A 14923-nucleotide genomic window follows, 5' to 3' on the forward strand; every position below is an offset into this window, starting at 1 on the left:
TTTCCTTCCCAGGAAAACCTGCACACGGCTTGATTTATATTTGAAGACATCGAGACAAAGTCGTAGTAAAGTATTGTTTGTGAACTTTAAGGTTTGGTTTATTGTGATCCAATGACAAAAGTTGCATAAATACACAACTGACATAAAAATCCCGTAAACCCTAAAATACATTTCACTGTTTAAAACATCACTACAATCTAAGGGGTACAAAATGTTATTAAATAATAAAGAGTCAAATACTAGAAAAGGACACCCATTCCTGAAACAGGAGAAAATTATTTATTACAAGCGTCTTTACATCATAAAGTATTTAGCTGGTTATGTTGGCGCAAGTGTAGTGAACAGTTGAATTTGGATAATGCAGATGTGAATGTTATAGTTTGTACACCAATAACTGCCAAATATGTTCTAGACATGGTTACAGAGTAACATGGCACTTTACTGTGAAGAGCAGTTTATGAAGTGACTCCTCGGTTTCTTATGAACTATTAACGAGGTCTGTTTGTTAACCATTACAACTGCAATTTTTATATAACATACACTTCAACAGAAACAATTCTTTAAACTACAGATATAAAAATACCAGTATTAAAATCTTAACTTAGTATATACATTATCATTTGTACTATTATGCATTAAATAATTTTTTGGTTTGCTTCTATTTTCTACGTAATACAACCTGTGTTCAATACGTATCCACTTTAATGCACACAAAGATATTGCTGCAAACCTTTAACTGAACATTAAACATAAGAACAAAATACATGGCAAATACTGCAATGAAAGAAAAAAGTTGCCACTGCATAATTCTGGTCTGCACTGTCTTAACAAAGGCGTCCACATCATGTTAGTGCTAAAATTCAATAACACCTTGTATTTGGGGTAAATTTGCACATGCATTCCAAAGATTTTCTGACTTGCACAGATCAATTTTAGCAGTTTGATTTCTTTCAGTCGATTCAGGCCTGAAATATGATATGCAACTTGACTTTCTATCTGCATCATTTGCCTCAAACTGCCTTTCTAAACCCATCTGACGTTATTGCTTCGTGTCGGTCGGGTTATAATCTGAATGAACTCGGAAGTGTTAAGAGATGATGCAGTTTTTGGAGCGGTGACCTTTTCTGCGACCAGTCTGTGAGCCGTGGCTCTGGGGGGAGAGGGCTGTAACCCTCGTGGGGTAGTCCTCGGCGTAGTAGCACCCGGCCGCCCGAGGCTGAGGGATCGGCTGGCCCAGGAAATAGCCCTCCTCTTCAGAGTCTGATGATGAGGAAGAGCAAGTGGAACAACAGTCGTCCTCATCTGTGTAGAGACCCGTGAAATGCTCAACTCGTGGGTCTCCTTGAGCCGAGCCCTGAAGCATGTAGTCAGATCGGGTTTGGGAGTAGGCCATGGGTGATCTGTGTGCAGGGTGCTGGAGGAGCATGGCACCACATGGAGGGTTTACCAGACCCGGCTGCTGGGGCTCGTACGGCCTCTGTGCTTTCTCCAAAGGCATTACGTGAAGGTTGTTATCCGAGCGGGTTTTGCGGCTCCTGTGTTGCTGGCCCTGCCGGTGGCGGTGCTGCCTGCTGCGCCCGTGTTGGCTCGTCGGACGGCTTCTCTCTCGGCCCATCTCTTCTGGGCAGTACGCCCTCCGCTGTGGCTTCTCGCTCATCGGATGCTTTCTGATGTTGACGTCAAATCCATCATTATATCCATTGTCCACAGTGTCCTCTGAGAACTTGACCATCTGAGGGGGCCTGGAATGGGACTTGCTCCTCCTCAGCGCTGGAGCGTGGGCAAAGGAGGGGGGGAGGCCTTCCACATTTGGGGACAACGAGAGGTGTCCTCCTGGTGGGCCTCCCCTCTTGGACATTGCCACCTCCTCATCTTCCTTGTCCATGTTTAGGTTGAGAGAGTTGGCGCTGTGGTGAAGATGAGAGGAATTAAAGGTCCCCATGGTGCTCATCTTATCGCAGTCATCTGCCACTGAGGGATTCTGTATGGCGAGAGTGTAGACTATCGGCCTTTCCCTGCCATCTCCATCCACCGATGCACCTGAAAACAGCAAGCAGGAGAGTTAGGTTTTGAACCACTTTTCAATCGGAAAAAAAAGCCCCTTTCTCTACTTCACTCATGCAACAAGCATGATCCTTACCAGTGATGTTTGAGAGCGCCAGGGAGTCCATGGAGTCTCCTGCGCCCTGCTCGGCTTTCCGAAGCTCATCAGCGATGCACTCAAGGGAATCTTCATACCATTGCCTGTTGTCGGGCCAGAAGACCCGTCTCCCTGTCCCGGATTGATCCCGATCCTGGTCCAACTCCAGCTCTTGGATCTTTCTGGCACTTGCAGGACCTGGATGACTCCCATAGGCCGAGTCTCCCAACCCATCCTGGGACTGGGCCCAGTACATTTCAGGCAGGTGCTTCTTGCTCATCAATCCAGGGCTAAGGCTGTTGGCTCGGGATTGAATGGAAGTCTGGCTCTGGGTGGGACTAGCAGGGGTGGGAGAGGAGACGCTAACCCCCGTAGATGCAGAATCAGGCTTGAGCCAAGGGTCAGAGACGCTCATTAGCCTGTTTCTGTCACTGCTGGGGCTGGGAGATTTTAGTGATGGCTGCTGAATTTGGTTTAACATCCCGCGGTCACCAAACTTGAGAAGGAGCTGAGTCATATAGTCCTCATGCTGGGCCCACTCCTCTGGATCCTCCTCTCCACCAGCATCCTGCTCCTCCCGCTCCCTCCAGAACCGCTCCTCCTCGAGGCCGAGACGGGCCATCTTGCGCCCCACGATACCAACGTCGCAATCGGCATCTCCATCTCTATCGCCATCCCCCTGTCCGTTTCCAAACGTGTGATCAAACGACGGCACGGCGGCGGGGGGGTTAAACAGCTGCGACTGTCTCCACTGTTCGGCAGGCCTGCTGCTCTTCCCCATGCGCACACTGCGCCGTGACTCGCGCGACCGGGCGGACTGGAAGGCAGAATCCGAGGAGTCGGAGGCCTGAATATCTTCCCCTTGGCTGCAGGCCTTTGAGCAATAGATGCGACCCTGCTTTGGCAGGAAGGGGCAGCCCAGCAAGGACGTCTTGCACTGGGCACAACAGAAGCACTGGTCCGCAGCGTGCCAGTGGACACCTTCATAGGTCATCTGGGCATGGTCGACACCTAGAGGATCGGAGGATGAATAGAAAAGGAGCGTCGTTTTAGGTATTATACTTGTACACAAGGAGTCAAAGAAGTCTTTATCCTAATCCCAGGAGTAACAAACAAAACCAGCAGCCTTCATGAATCACTCACCAATGTTTTCACCACAGGCCTCACAGTACTCCGCATACAGAGACTCAAAGCAGCCGGTGCAGTAGGGACGGCCATCTTTCATGATGTAGCGCTGCCCTCCGAGCATCGTCTCGCACTCGAAACAGGCAAAGTGCTTCATGTGCCAGTGACGCCCCTCTGCTTCGGTGCACTCATCCGCAAAGATGATCTAAAAGGAAACACACACCCCTCTGTTAGTTCTGTGGACTTGGTGCTCGTGGTGCCGCGGTGCGTTGTCAGATATGAAGTGGGCAGTGCTTCTACTGCTACTGAGCCTTACCTCGTCACAAGAAGAGCATCGTGGTTTGAGAAGCTCAGCGTGGTGTCGCCCGCAGATGATCTTGCCATTTTGGTAGAAATATATCAGATCCACCAGCAGCTCTTGACACGTGGTGCACACGAAGCACGCCGGGTGCCAGCAGGGGCCCAGCCCTGCCCTGGAGGCAAAGACTGCCATTTCCCCTCCATTGATTCCTCCGCCACACTGACGATCAAACACAAACAACAGCTGACTCATGAGATTTATATTTCAGGCATCTTGATTCTTTTTTTTCTCAATGGGCTTAGGGGTTCATCATTAAGTCTATGACCGTGCTTAAGTTTGCTAGTTTGAGAGTGAAACCGTGGAGATACACAGAGACAATCACACCTGGGAGAGACGTTTAAAAATAGATGTTTGGTACAGTTGATCCTTGTGACACATTTGCAATGCAACATAAACCCCAAAAGATTATGGAGAAAACTATTCGAAAATATATCACATATCCGCTGATGTTACAATCGCAGGGATGCTAAGACAAAGAAGGCCAAACAACAGGTGATCACACTGCCGGGGGCCACGGGAATATGATCCGTTCAAAACACAGTGATGACAATCATTCTACAAATACAGCAACGGGTGTTAACATGTAAACTGTAATTCAATCTTAAAAATCATTGACAGACCAATCGTATGTCTTTCTGAATGGAAGTATGTGTGTTAACATGGGGGCAGACACACAATGACAATTCATTTGGTTTTCAAGGGAATTATTTATAAAACAATTCTTGAGAGTTATAAATGTAATTAAAAACATATTAATATGGAAGATGTATGTGGTAGTATATATAAATATATTTTGTTTTTTATTTTGTTTATTGTTGTTTTTTGTTGTTGTTTTATTTTCTTCTTTATTTTATATTAATTTTCTGATTTATTTTGATTTCAATTTAGGATAGGCATTTATAAGCATTTTTTGCTTCGACCTATACCTTTTCAGTCTCTCTTTTGTATATTATATAGGATAATATTGTATTGTATTTGATTTGATTGACTGAATAAAATACACAAACAAACAAACAATTCAAAAGTTAATGGGTTGACTTAGGAGCAATACATTGATGCATCTCGCACTCCCATCATAACTCCTTTCCCAACAGAGGTTGTGGGACAAATGGAAACTAAAATGAACTGATAAAATTCTTTTTGCGTAAATAAATCAAATATCCATGCTGAGGAATTGGTAAGCATTTTAGTCCCATAAGCTTAAACGGAATACACTGGCCTTGGTCCTGAGTTAAAAGATCGTATGACTCCACAGAGATTGTAAGAGCATGTCAGAACGAGCAATCCCGAGTCTTTATATAACCCAGCCGAGCTGCGAGACACCCGTAGGCGGCTTTGGGATAGCATGCCCAGCTGTTAACCATTATTACCAGGGTGGACACACAGGGGCCTCGGATACGGCGGTGTTGTGTGTCCCCACCAGGAAACCGGAGCCTGACAAAGTGTGAATATACACATCTTTGTGATGTATCCTTTTTGAATGCACGGGCATGTGCAGTTCGTGCATGTCCACACGTGTGGACGACATGTCAACGGGTTGTGTGTTTGCAGAGCACATACGGACACACACACATGCATGTCCAGGATGTCTGAGCATGTGTGCATCCGTTGGAGTTCCTATGTATCATCATGTGTGTGTGTGTGTGTGACCTTGCATCACTGCGGCAGCATCTGTATGATTGATGTCAGACTTCATCAGCCTGTCCAGGGGGAATTAACATGGCTGGCCTGCTCTCCCTGGATGCCTTGCAGAGGATGTGGTTTACTCGCCGGTCATGGCTCAAATTTTCGGAAGCCACACAACACTAATATTTACGTTTTTCTTTTAAGCTTTTTTCCGGAAAATGATAAAGGGCAGCTGAAATGACACTAAGTGTTTTGTTTAACTCATGAAATCAAAAGTAAGGAACCAGAGGTCCAGTTTTAGGATTGTTTGTTCATAGCTCATAGCAGCGTGTTTAGAACAAGATGTCTCTCTTTCCCTGAAAGCCAAGAATCCCTTAAACTAGCTGACTAAAAGATAGTTAAATATGGGATGAACGGAATGTTTTGCTTTTACAGTACATACTGTAGACTAAAAAAATGTCAGTTTTACGAATGAATACATCTCGAAATTTAGTGAATCCATTTTGTTTAAAATCTTTAAAGGCAGAAACATGCCAACTCTTTTCCGGAAAAAAGTCTTAAAACCAGCTGCTTGTACTGAGCTGATTTTACTATCCCAGCTGGTGTGGAATAATGTGCTACATACTGTGACTTGTTTGGGGGAAAGAAAGTAGGATTTTTAAGACTGACTGAGAATTACTCGTTAACCTGTAAATTCTTTTGCAGCCTGTCACGCTGAGATATAGATGGGCGGCAGGAAATTTGTCAAATTCCTCACGAGGAACTGGCTTCTCCGCTCGGCTTGAGCGTGAGCCTCCCAATCTCCCTGCTTCCCCTCGCGCCCTAATGAGGAGGTTCATGCCCGTGATCAAAACCCTCGCATTAGCCAATCAGGGCCGTGCCTCGGGCTGCTCCGCGTTGGGATGGCGGGTGTTAGCTGCTCGCGATATATATAAATAACTCAAGACCCACAAGTTGGTTTACTTCTAGCTTACCTTATGGCTACATGAGCACTAAGTGAGTTAAACGTCCATGTGTGTGTGTGTGTGTGTGTGTGTGTGTCGTCTCATGTTATCCACGTGTGGTACCTACATGTTCACAGCGGGTGTGGTGCAGAGCTCGGGGCAGGATCTTGGGTGTTCCTCTCCCCAGTGCCTCCCTCTTCCTCTGGGCACTGAACATGTGGATCTCCCTCTTTTCTTCCTCCGTCAGAGAGTGGCAGTAACGCACCTGAAAGAAAGAAAGAAAGAAAGAGAGAGAGAGAGAGAGAGATGAGTGAAGTTGACAAAGTAAAAGCACATAGAGGTTGATTTAGCACTTTGACTTATTACCGATGGGGGTTCAGCTTTCATCTTAGCTGGCAGGCTTTGGGGAAGGACATGACATGCCCTGCATATATAGCTGGAAGGAGGGTTTAATGAAAGCTAATTCTCCTCGCGTTGAAAGGATGGCGTGAGCAATACTCAAAACCCCTCCTCTGTGTTTAGAGACGAACATGATGATGGCCCAGATAAAAGACCAAGACTAACAACGAGCTTGGTTGTTCTGCAAACAACAGTAAACAATGCCGGCGTGTGAGCGCCACACACACTCGCTGTCCCTCCCTTTTGCACACACAACACGTACACCGAGCGCCCGTCTCTTCGAACCGCAGTTACCCTCCACCAGGTCTGCCGACAAACACCATAAAACCGCACAGTCAAACCCAGTGTGTGTGTTGACCGTTACTGTTGTGTAGCTTCCACGTGTGTGTACAAAGACCACCTCCGTCAGACAGAAGCCCCTCTGGTGATAACCCCTCCACCGTATCTCCTAATGTAAACTCTATTAACCCAGATGTGAAAGGAGTGCTGGTTGACACACCATAAAGCTCTTATACAGAAGAGGCTGGCATGTCAAAAGAGGAGCTTTTCAAACTGTCGAGGGAATGCAGCCATTGTCTGAGTCGTATAAGAAAAGACCAGCAAGATTGCGGAGACTTTAGTTCGGGCGGGTTATAGTTTGACATTTCTTATTGTCGGTTTTATACCAAATCTATAACATTATTCCGTATCTTGATGTGAAGCAAAAAGATACGGTTTTCAGGATTTCTACTCTTTCATTAATCAACACTTCTTAAAACTTTTCAGCAACAAGCCCAGACAAATTATACTAAATATTGCATTTTGAAGTCTCAAATTTAAGAGTTGGAAGCAGTTGAATTGGCCGTTTTTTTACTCGGGCCCAAAAAAGTAGTCAAACAGTGAGCTGAAGATTAAGAAGGGAAAGCAGTTGAACTGTCATTTGAAGGGGATTGAGTCAGAGATTTAGGAAATATTCCACTGATGAACATTTCCGACTGCGCCAAAGGTTTAGCTTAGTTCTCGTTCGGGAAATGAACTTGACTCCTTCCTTGAGTTCATCCATCTCTGAGCTGCCATATCTACCTCGTTGTCATGCGGAGGCAGCTGGTAGAGGAGCTGGCGGATCCGGAGCTTCTCTCCGGGGCTGTTGACGTACGGCACCTTTTCCTCCGGCAGGCAGGAGAAATACATCTGGACCTGCGGATGAAGACAGATGAATAAACTTTAAATGTTGACAAAATTGAATTTGACAACATTAAATAGAATATAAATGCATACCAAACTAGAATGGGCACTCGGTAGAGCGCATACCTTCGCATATCACAAGATTGGGCATTGAATTATGAACATGTTGGCATTAGTTGCATGCCAATTGGATAAACATTGACCATGCTATGGTAAAAAGAAGATTTTGACCTTTTCATGACCTTGACCTTTGACCCGATCGATCCCAAAATTGAATCAAATGGTCCCCGGATAATAACCAATCATCCCACCAAATTTCATGCGATTCAAGAAGATGTTGACCTTTTTCATGACCTTGACCTTTGACCCGATCGATCCCAAAATCTAATCAAATGGTCCCCGGATAATAACCAATCATCCCACCAAATTTCATGCGATTCGGTTTAAAACTTTTTTTGTAATGCGAGTAACACGCATACAAAGAAATAAATAAATAAATAAATAAATACACGGCGATCAAAACAATACCTTCCGCATTTTCAATGCGAAGGTAATCACAAGTAAAATACACAGACCTACGAATGCCTTATAATTAGACAGCTGTACCAATATCTCCACAGCTGGGACTGGTAGGGCGATGAGCGTAGAAATGAACTTTGTATTTGATAAAACCATGATTATTTCATTTTTGGAGTCATTAACCAGACAGCCTGGAAAGTATTAACTCCTGCTGCCACAAACATTTCACGGGCACTACTCCATCTTTGTCTCATTAATAATATTCTCATGGCATCTTTATAGGATACTCAACGTTTCTGTAAGCTTTTTTTGTAATTCGACCATGTGCAGTGTAGAGCGGTGTGCAATATGCTCTAAACAGAGACATCTTCACTCCATCTGTACACATATTAAACTTGCGTGAGTGAGAGAATGTTTGCTTGTGCATAAATCCTACGACATTGCCATATCTTCATCATTGGTCATCTGTTGTGCCATAAAATGTCCAAGAATATTTGACCTTATCACAGACACCACGGTAATTATCAAACTATTCTAAGTCAGGGAATGTTACACTTGTGTCCCCTTTGGTTCTACGGATCAGGATAGCAATGGGCCTGTATCTAGGCTACCTACTTTACCCGCTCTGTTTTTAATGACGGCCACTAACAGACAGCATTGAGTGTGGTAACAAGTCATGCATCACAAAGCCGGTAAACAAATGGCAAGAGGAGGAGCTATCCCCGGACCAGCATGGTTAAGGTGTTCAGCAGTAATATGGTCTAAACCACTTGCATCAGCTTATTGAAAATGCGGAAGGTTATGTTTTGATCACCGTGTATTTATTTATTTATTTATTTGCATGCGTGTTACTCGCATAACTAAAAAAGTATTAAACCGAATCGCATACAATTTGGTGGGATGTTTGGTTATTATCCGGGGACCATTTGATTAGATTTAGGGATCGATCGGATCAAAGCTCAAGGTCATGAAAAGGTCAAAATCTTCTTTTTACCATAGCACGGTCATTTTTTATCCAATTGGCATGCAACTAATGCCAAAATGTTCATAATTCAATGCCCAATCTTGTGATATGCGAAGGTATGCGCTCTACCGAGTGCCCGTTCTAGTTTATAGCTTGTTTACCTCATGTGACATAATTGTCATTGGCAGATTACTCTCAATATCGTCCACCTTATACATCTCACTTCTGATACAGTTGAATAAGGTACTATAATGCTGTCGCCATAACTCAGCAATATTGTCTGTTCCTGAAATTCCATCAACAGTGCACGGCAAAGATGTTTTACAGTTGTTAAGAACTCTCACTTCTTTCCAGAAATCAACAACAGTGTTACTGGTCACCTTCTCGGCCATAGAGTCAGCCCAACTGCTTTGCTGATTTTTTACAAATGAAGCGATTGGCATACTTATATCTTGCATTCGTGAGCTTCTTAATCCGTTAAATTGTGCACATAAATGAGAGAGAACTGATGCAGCAGGAGGCCAGCAGTGTTATCAGTGTCAGAACGAGCGCTGCTATATGTGTCCTTTTAATCAGTCATACTGCTGGGCAAACATGTCAATCTCCATTTAGTTACTGGCGTCTGACTGTGACGTCTTTACGCACACAAGAGACCGCAAAAGGCTGGAAATGTTATGGGCTAATTCCTGCTGACAGGGGAAAAGGAAACATTGACTAAATTCTTTCGGAAATATGGTAATATATTGGACACAGCAAACATTTTGTGACTAAGATGTGCCGAACATGTGCATCCTGAATACAATGAATGTCGTGCTTCACTGATCTGCTAATGTGGCATAGAGAACGTACTTTCTGCCCACATTACAACTAAAACCCAATGCTGTTGACACACATGTTTATACATCCTCTAAAGGAAAATTCCCAAAAAGAAAAAAGCCGAATTGTATAATGTTGGTGTCCTATACCTGCTCAGGCCTGAGTCCCGGTGGCACCCACGCGTACTCCTCCAACGCACATCCGGAGTCATCATCTGAGGTGGAGCTCCTCTGGAAGCCCATGGATATTTTCCCCATCTTTCCCCCAGTACGAGGCTCCATGTCTGGGACCCGAGGAGAAGGGCGCTCCCCTCTTTCGCTGCGCTCCAGGTTCATCACACACGAGCTCTGTGGATTAAAAAGGGAGGATTTAGGAATCACATTTAGAGAACATACGTTTAATTGTTTTTAATCCCTTTTTGTATACCTCCTCTGTTTAATTATACCCAACGCTGTGGCTTTGACCTTTGCCTCTTCTTGGCGCTGGCTGAGATACTGCTGATGTTTATGTGTTTTTTTCCCGGTAGTATTTTAGGGGTTGAGGAAGGACAATGTATCAGGCCATCTTTTCACAATTCAACCACTTGAGTCACCCTCAAGAAAAACTGATCTGTTATTTTCCATCGCATTAGTGCAGTATGTCATACTTCCTTTGTTTATCGTTACAGAAATCATGCTTGATGAAGTACCCAAAGCAAGATTTGTTCTCATTCAAAGGGAACTCAAGACACACTTGATGATGAAAAGGAAAATCATGGGAGGCTTTTTCCAGTGCGGTGCACTTATTCAACGACCAACCAATCAGCCTCACAGGACTCACACCGGTACATAGGCGCATTCTTTTTCAACGACAATTATAATGCTTTGACATGACGCAACATAAATTTCCAGCTGTTATCCACCAAACATCTGTTGCTCTCATCCACTGTGCCACAACATACTGAAGGTTGTGGCGCATGTGTAAGCAGCATCTATGATCAGGAAAATGAAAACAAATGTAATGTGGCAATAATAATCTTCAAAAGGACACGTGATCGACTTTAAAAATAATCGGCACGTGTCCGCTGAGACTGCTGGAGGACGGATCCACTGTCAGCGGCTTTTCTCTTTCTCTTTACGAGCTGATAACAGTTGGATTGTTACACGAATAGAGATTAATCAGGCTCGTTTCTGTGTCTCCCGCCTTCAGCGGCAGCCCTGTTATCTAGGCAGCCGTGTTCTTCAGAGCCCCCTCAGCCTGACAACAGCACTTTGGCTTCAAGGTGTTGAAAAGGCCACTTGTGATTTGCCCACTCTGCCTCTTTGACATGCAAATGCAGACCAGAATAGAACTTGTTTGGGTAGAAACTGTTGGAAACTTCACACAGGCCCTCAACGTGCATGTAGATTGGGTCTCCTAAACAACAGCAGCAGCATGAGGGGCATCAGGGTCGTAATGGCGTATTGACAAAACCCAATGCTTGTTAAGTGTGACTTTAGAGCAGTCATTACAATTCATTTGAATCAATGCTTCTGTCAGGTGATACTTAGGGACTGTGTGGAAACTATTGGGGTGTGAAAGAGGGCAGAACCTTTTTTTAAAGGAAGACCCTCCCCACTGTTTCAATTCTCAATTCAACACTGATTTCAAGCTACATATGTGAATGGAGCAACACTTTTACACAGCCCAAATCGGCTGCTACCGCTGTCACTGAGCCTACTGTAACAATGTTAGGGTTTATTTTACACTAGAAAAGAGTGAAATTAAATGTATATGAATTTGGAAAGTGTTGCCCTCATCCAGAAAATGTGCAAAAATAAGAAGTGCATAACCTTTCCCTCCTCTGTCCGAATCATACATAAAATATGTCAATATAAAATTAAAATATTTGTTTAAGATTCTGGAAATACATTGAGACCTTTTTACATCCTAAATAGGTGTCGTGGTTCAATTCCTTTTTTTCTTGTTAAAAATGTATGACAAAGTATTGATCCTGTAAAGAAGGATTATCTTGCTTGTGCCCCCTCCGAAGGTCACAGGTCAGCTTGCAACTAAACTCAGAAGCCAAACGCTGTGCAGCCCCATCCTCATAGAAATGTCACTTCTATCCCCTCAGCTCACCCTCAAGGTCTCCAACACCGTGCCGTTTATTCAAAAGCAACAAGACTGGGGGAATATTAGCATTGCCCAATTAGCATACAGTTGAATGAAGCCCAGGGCCTCTAAACACTGAATTTACAGATTAGAAATGCAGTGAAAAGTCAAACCAGAGCTCTTATCACAGAACAAAAGGGTATTTGACTGTTGCTTTGTTCTTCAGTGACTAATCTATCAGGTTTTATGGTAGGATAGATAATGTTATCACCCAGAAGCTCTCCGTGACCTCTTCTGCTTTATCTCGACTAACCTAAAGTTCTGCAATTAGATGGAGGGCATGTTTTACCCGATATCCCAGTGGCACTATGGTAGTTTGTGGGATCTTTTTATGAAAGAATAGGGGCCATGAATGCTGAAGTTGTTTTTCTTGATGACAACATGATTGTAGACATGACATTTTTGAATTGACACATGCAGGTTGTTCCAACATGTGACATCCAAAGCTACACGGCCACCCAGCACCACCACTGACTTCAACAACATGAGAGCCATCCCATTTTCATTATTGATTTGACAAAAAGGAATCCAGGAATCTCCACTATTATCTAAAAGGTGAGACATTTCTTGTGATGTCAAGCAGGATATGTCATTAGGATATTCAATTCACTATCACATATGACAAAATAAATCAACACATCCTCCCTTGTGAGAAGCTACAACCAGAGAAGATGATCTTTTCTGCTCTAGTTCTGCTCTCTGCCGCCCTTCAGCTCTCCTGCATCCCATCCCACATGGGGAAAAAGGTGACTGTGGATTCCTGAGCCAATGCACATTGCAACTCACGTTACACCATGTCACCCGTTGGCAATAACACAATGGCTGCCTTTGTCGAAAAAACCAAAACAAAATGTCCAACCATTCCTCCTTTAACCCGGGCCACGGCGGAGACGTGACAGGAGAAGGTTAAAGGGGTTAAAAAGGGAAACTCTTTTAAAGGGGGCATTTAAAGAGTCACAACACTGGGTCTGTGTAAACATGGGCCAGATGTAGCCGGCTAGCGGTTAACCGTGTGCGCCTCCCCCGCTTAACTGACACTTTCAAAAGGGGCCCTCCTTCACCGAGGAAATAGTTAGTCAAACACGTGCAATTTTTAAATGAACACAACACCGGGCAAACTAAAGGAATGCATCCTAATTTACTGACTTTTACAGATGCGTTTCAAATTCTCTCAGAGAGGAGATTCATTAATACATCAAATCGGTAGAGCGGTTAATTCAGCTGACAGATATGGAAATGTTGAGCACTTGTTGTTGAGACCGGACCAGTGGAAACAAAGTGAGGTCTATTTTTCTAAATGTCATTGGATTTACTTTAGGAAAACCATTAAATTGTGGAGTTCAAAGGCCGAGGTCATCGCTCTTTGACTGGCAAAGAGTGTTATTTTAAGACCAAATGGGTGTCAGGGGCTACCAAGGAGACTTAACACAGTTTGAGTGAGACCACCTGCACAGACACATAATGAGTGTATATATCTAGACACACACCACACATACATACACACACTATAACCCACATAGAGCATTACACACATGCAAGATCACCCACACACAGATCATTTTAAATTGGGATAAAAGCTTTTAACCATTTACTGTAGATGATGCTGTCAGCCAAGGATAGCTCCCACAACCCATTGCATGCCTCCTCATCAACAGATCGTGAAGAAGTTATGGTGGAACTTAGGTGCAAGCATTTTTCCACAGTAAAGCTACAAAAAGCACTCTTCATTCATCAAAAATCCTTCTGCATTTGCATTTCCTCTCACCTCCAGGAAAAGCATCTCTCTTTCCACCTTCGCATAAAGGCCTCATTCACTGACACAATCCCCCAGGTCACACAGCTGCTCCGAATAGGGCTACATGTCTGCAGCATCAAGCTCAACGGATCCAAGCTCTAATCAGATACAGATCCCACTCAGCCAGTATTCCCCCAACGGCTCAGGCTTTTTGAAAGTCAACGTTCGCTGTGAGGAGAAGTCTGAGAAGTCTGAAAGGACGCAACTTTCACTCACTCCGCAGCTGGGGAGCAGCTCCTTAAGATATCCAAAATGTTGAGGTCCAAAGAGCAAAGGAGGAGAGAGGTGACGTCTCTGTCCGCAGTGTCTCTGATCCCTGTGAGTGTGTGGGAGTGAGTGGATGTGTGTGTGTGTGTGTGTGTGCGTGCTCTTGGGCCAGCCAAGCCTTGTCAACCCCTCCCTCACCCCCCCCCCCCTCCAGAGCAAATCGCCTGCCACTGCATTTCAATCACACACACACACACACACACACACACACACACACACACACACACACACAGAGTCAACACCCCACCTATCTTTACACCCCCTTCTTCCACCAGAGTGACATCAAGCCCGCCACCCAGCCCCCCAACTCGGCTGCGGGATTCCTGCGAGCCAGATGACATGTCCACTCTACTCTCAGTCTTTCTCAGACTTTTTTTTTGCAGTCAGCCTTATTCTTTCTTAATGTTTGCGTTCTACTCACTGCCTTCTAAGAAATTACGGAAGGGTGATTAATACCAGAGTCAATTTCAAACACATCTTTTTACTTTCAGATTTAAAAAAGGGTTTTCTTTCCTTATTGAGGAAGGCAGAAATGTGTAAAAAAGCATGAATCTTTGCAAAATCAATAAAAAAAGATTTCAAATAAAAGAGCATGAATATAGTCATTGCTTTCTTTTTTCCATATATTTGTGGTTCTGTGCATCACAGTCATCAGTTTCACTGGTCTTAA

The 14923-nt window shown here is 44.2% G+C and overlaps 1 protein-coding gene across 3 annotated transcripts in view; it reads right to left on the minus strand.

Moving 5' to 3' along the window:
• Positions 1 to 265: 265 nt before the first annotated feature.
• Positions 266 to 14923, minus strand: part of LOC130200839 (prickle-like protein 1) — a 28007-nt gene continuing 13349 nt past the window's right edge. Inside the window, exons 1-8 of one of the 3 annotated variants that reach the window (XM_056425403.1) lie at positions 14203 to 14327; positions 10208 to 10405; positions 7658 to 7771; positions 6324 to 6461; positions 3582 to 3785; positions 3284 to 3470; positions 2141 to 3151; positions 266 to 2040 (exon numbers count right to left, since the gene is read on the minus strand). In XM_056425403.1, the coding sequence (XP_056281378.1) occupies positions 1088 to 2040; positions 2141 to 3151; positions 3284 to 3470; positions 3582 to 3785; positions 6324 to 6461; positions 7658 to 7771; positions 10208 to 10393 (2793 nt within the window). In that variant the 5' untranslated portion in view covers positions 10394 to 10405; positions 14203 to 14327 and the 3' untranslated portion in view covers positions 266 to 1087. The other 2 variants (XM_056425401.1, XM_056425402.1) reach the window with 2 other exon arrangements.

Source organism: Pseudoliparis swirei, chromosome 10 (assembly GCF_029220125.1).
Source record: "Pseudoliparis swirei isolate HS2019 ecotype Mariana Trench chromosome 10, NWPU_hadal_v1, whole genome shotgun sequence".
NCBI classification, from domain to species: domain Eukaryota; kingdom Metazoa; phylum Chordata; class Actinopteri; order Perciformes; family Liparidae; genus Pseudoliparis; species Pseudoliparis swirei.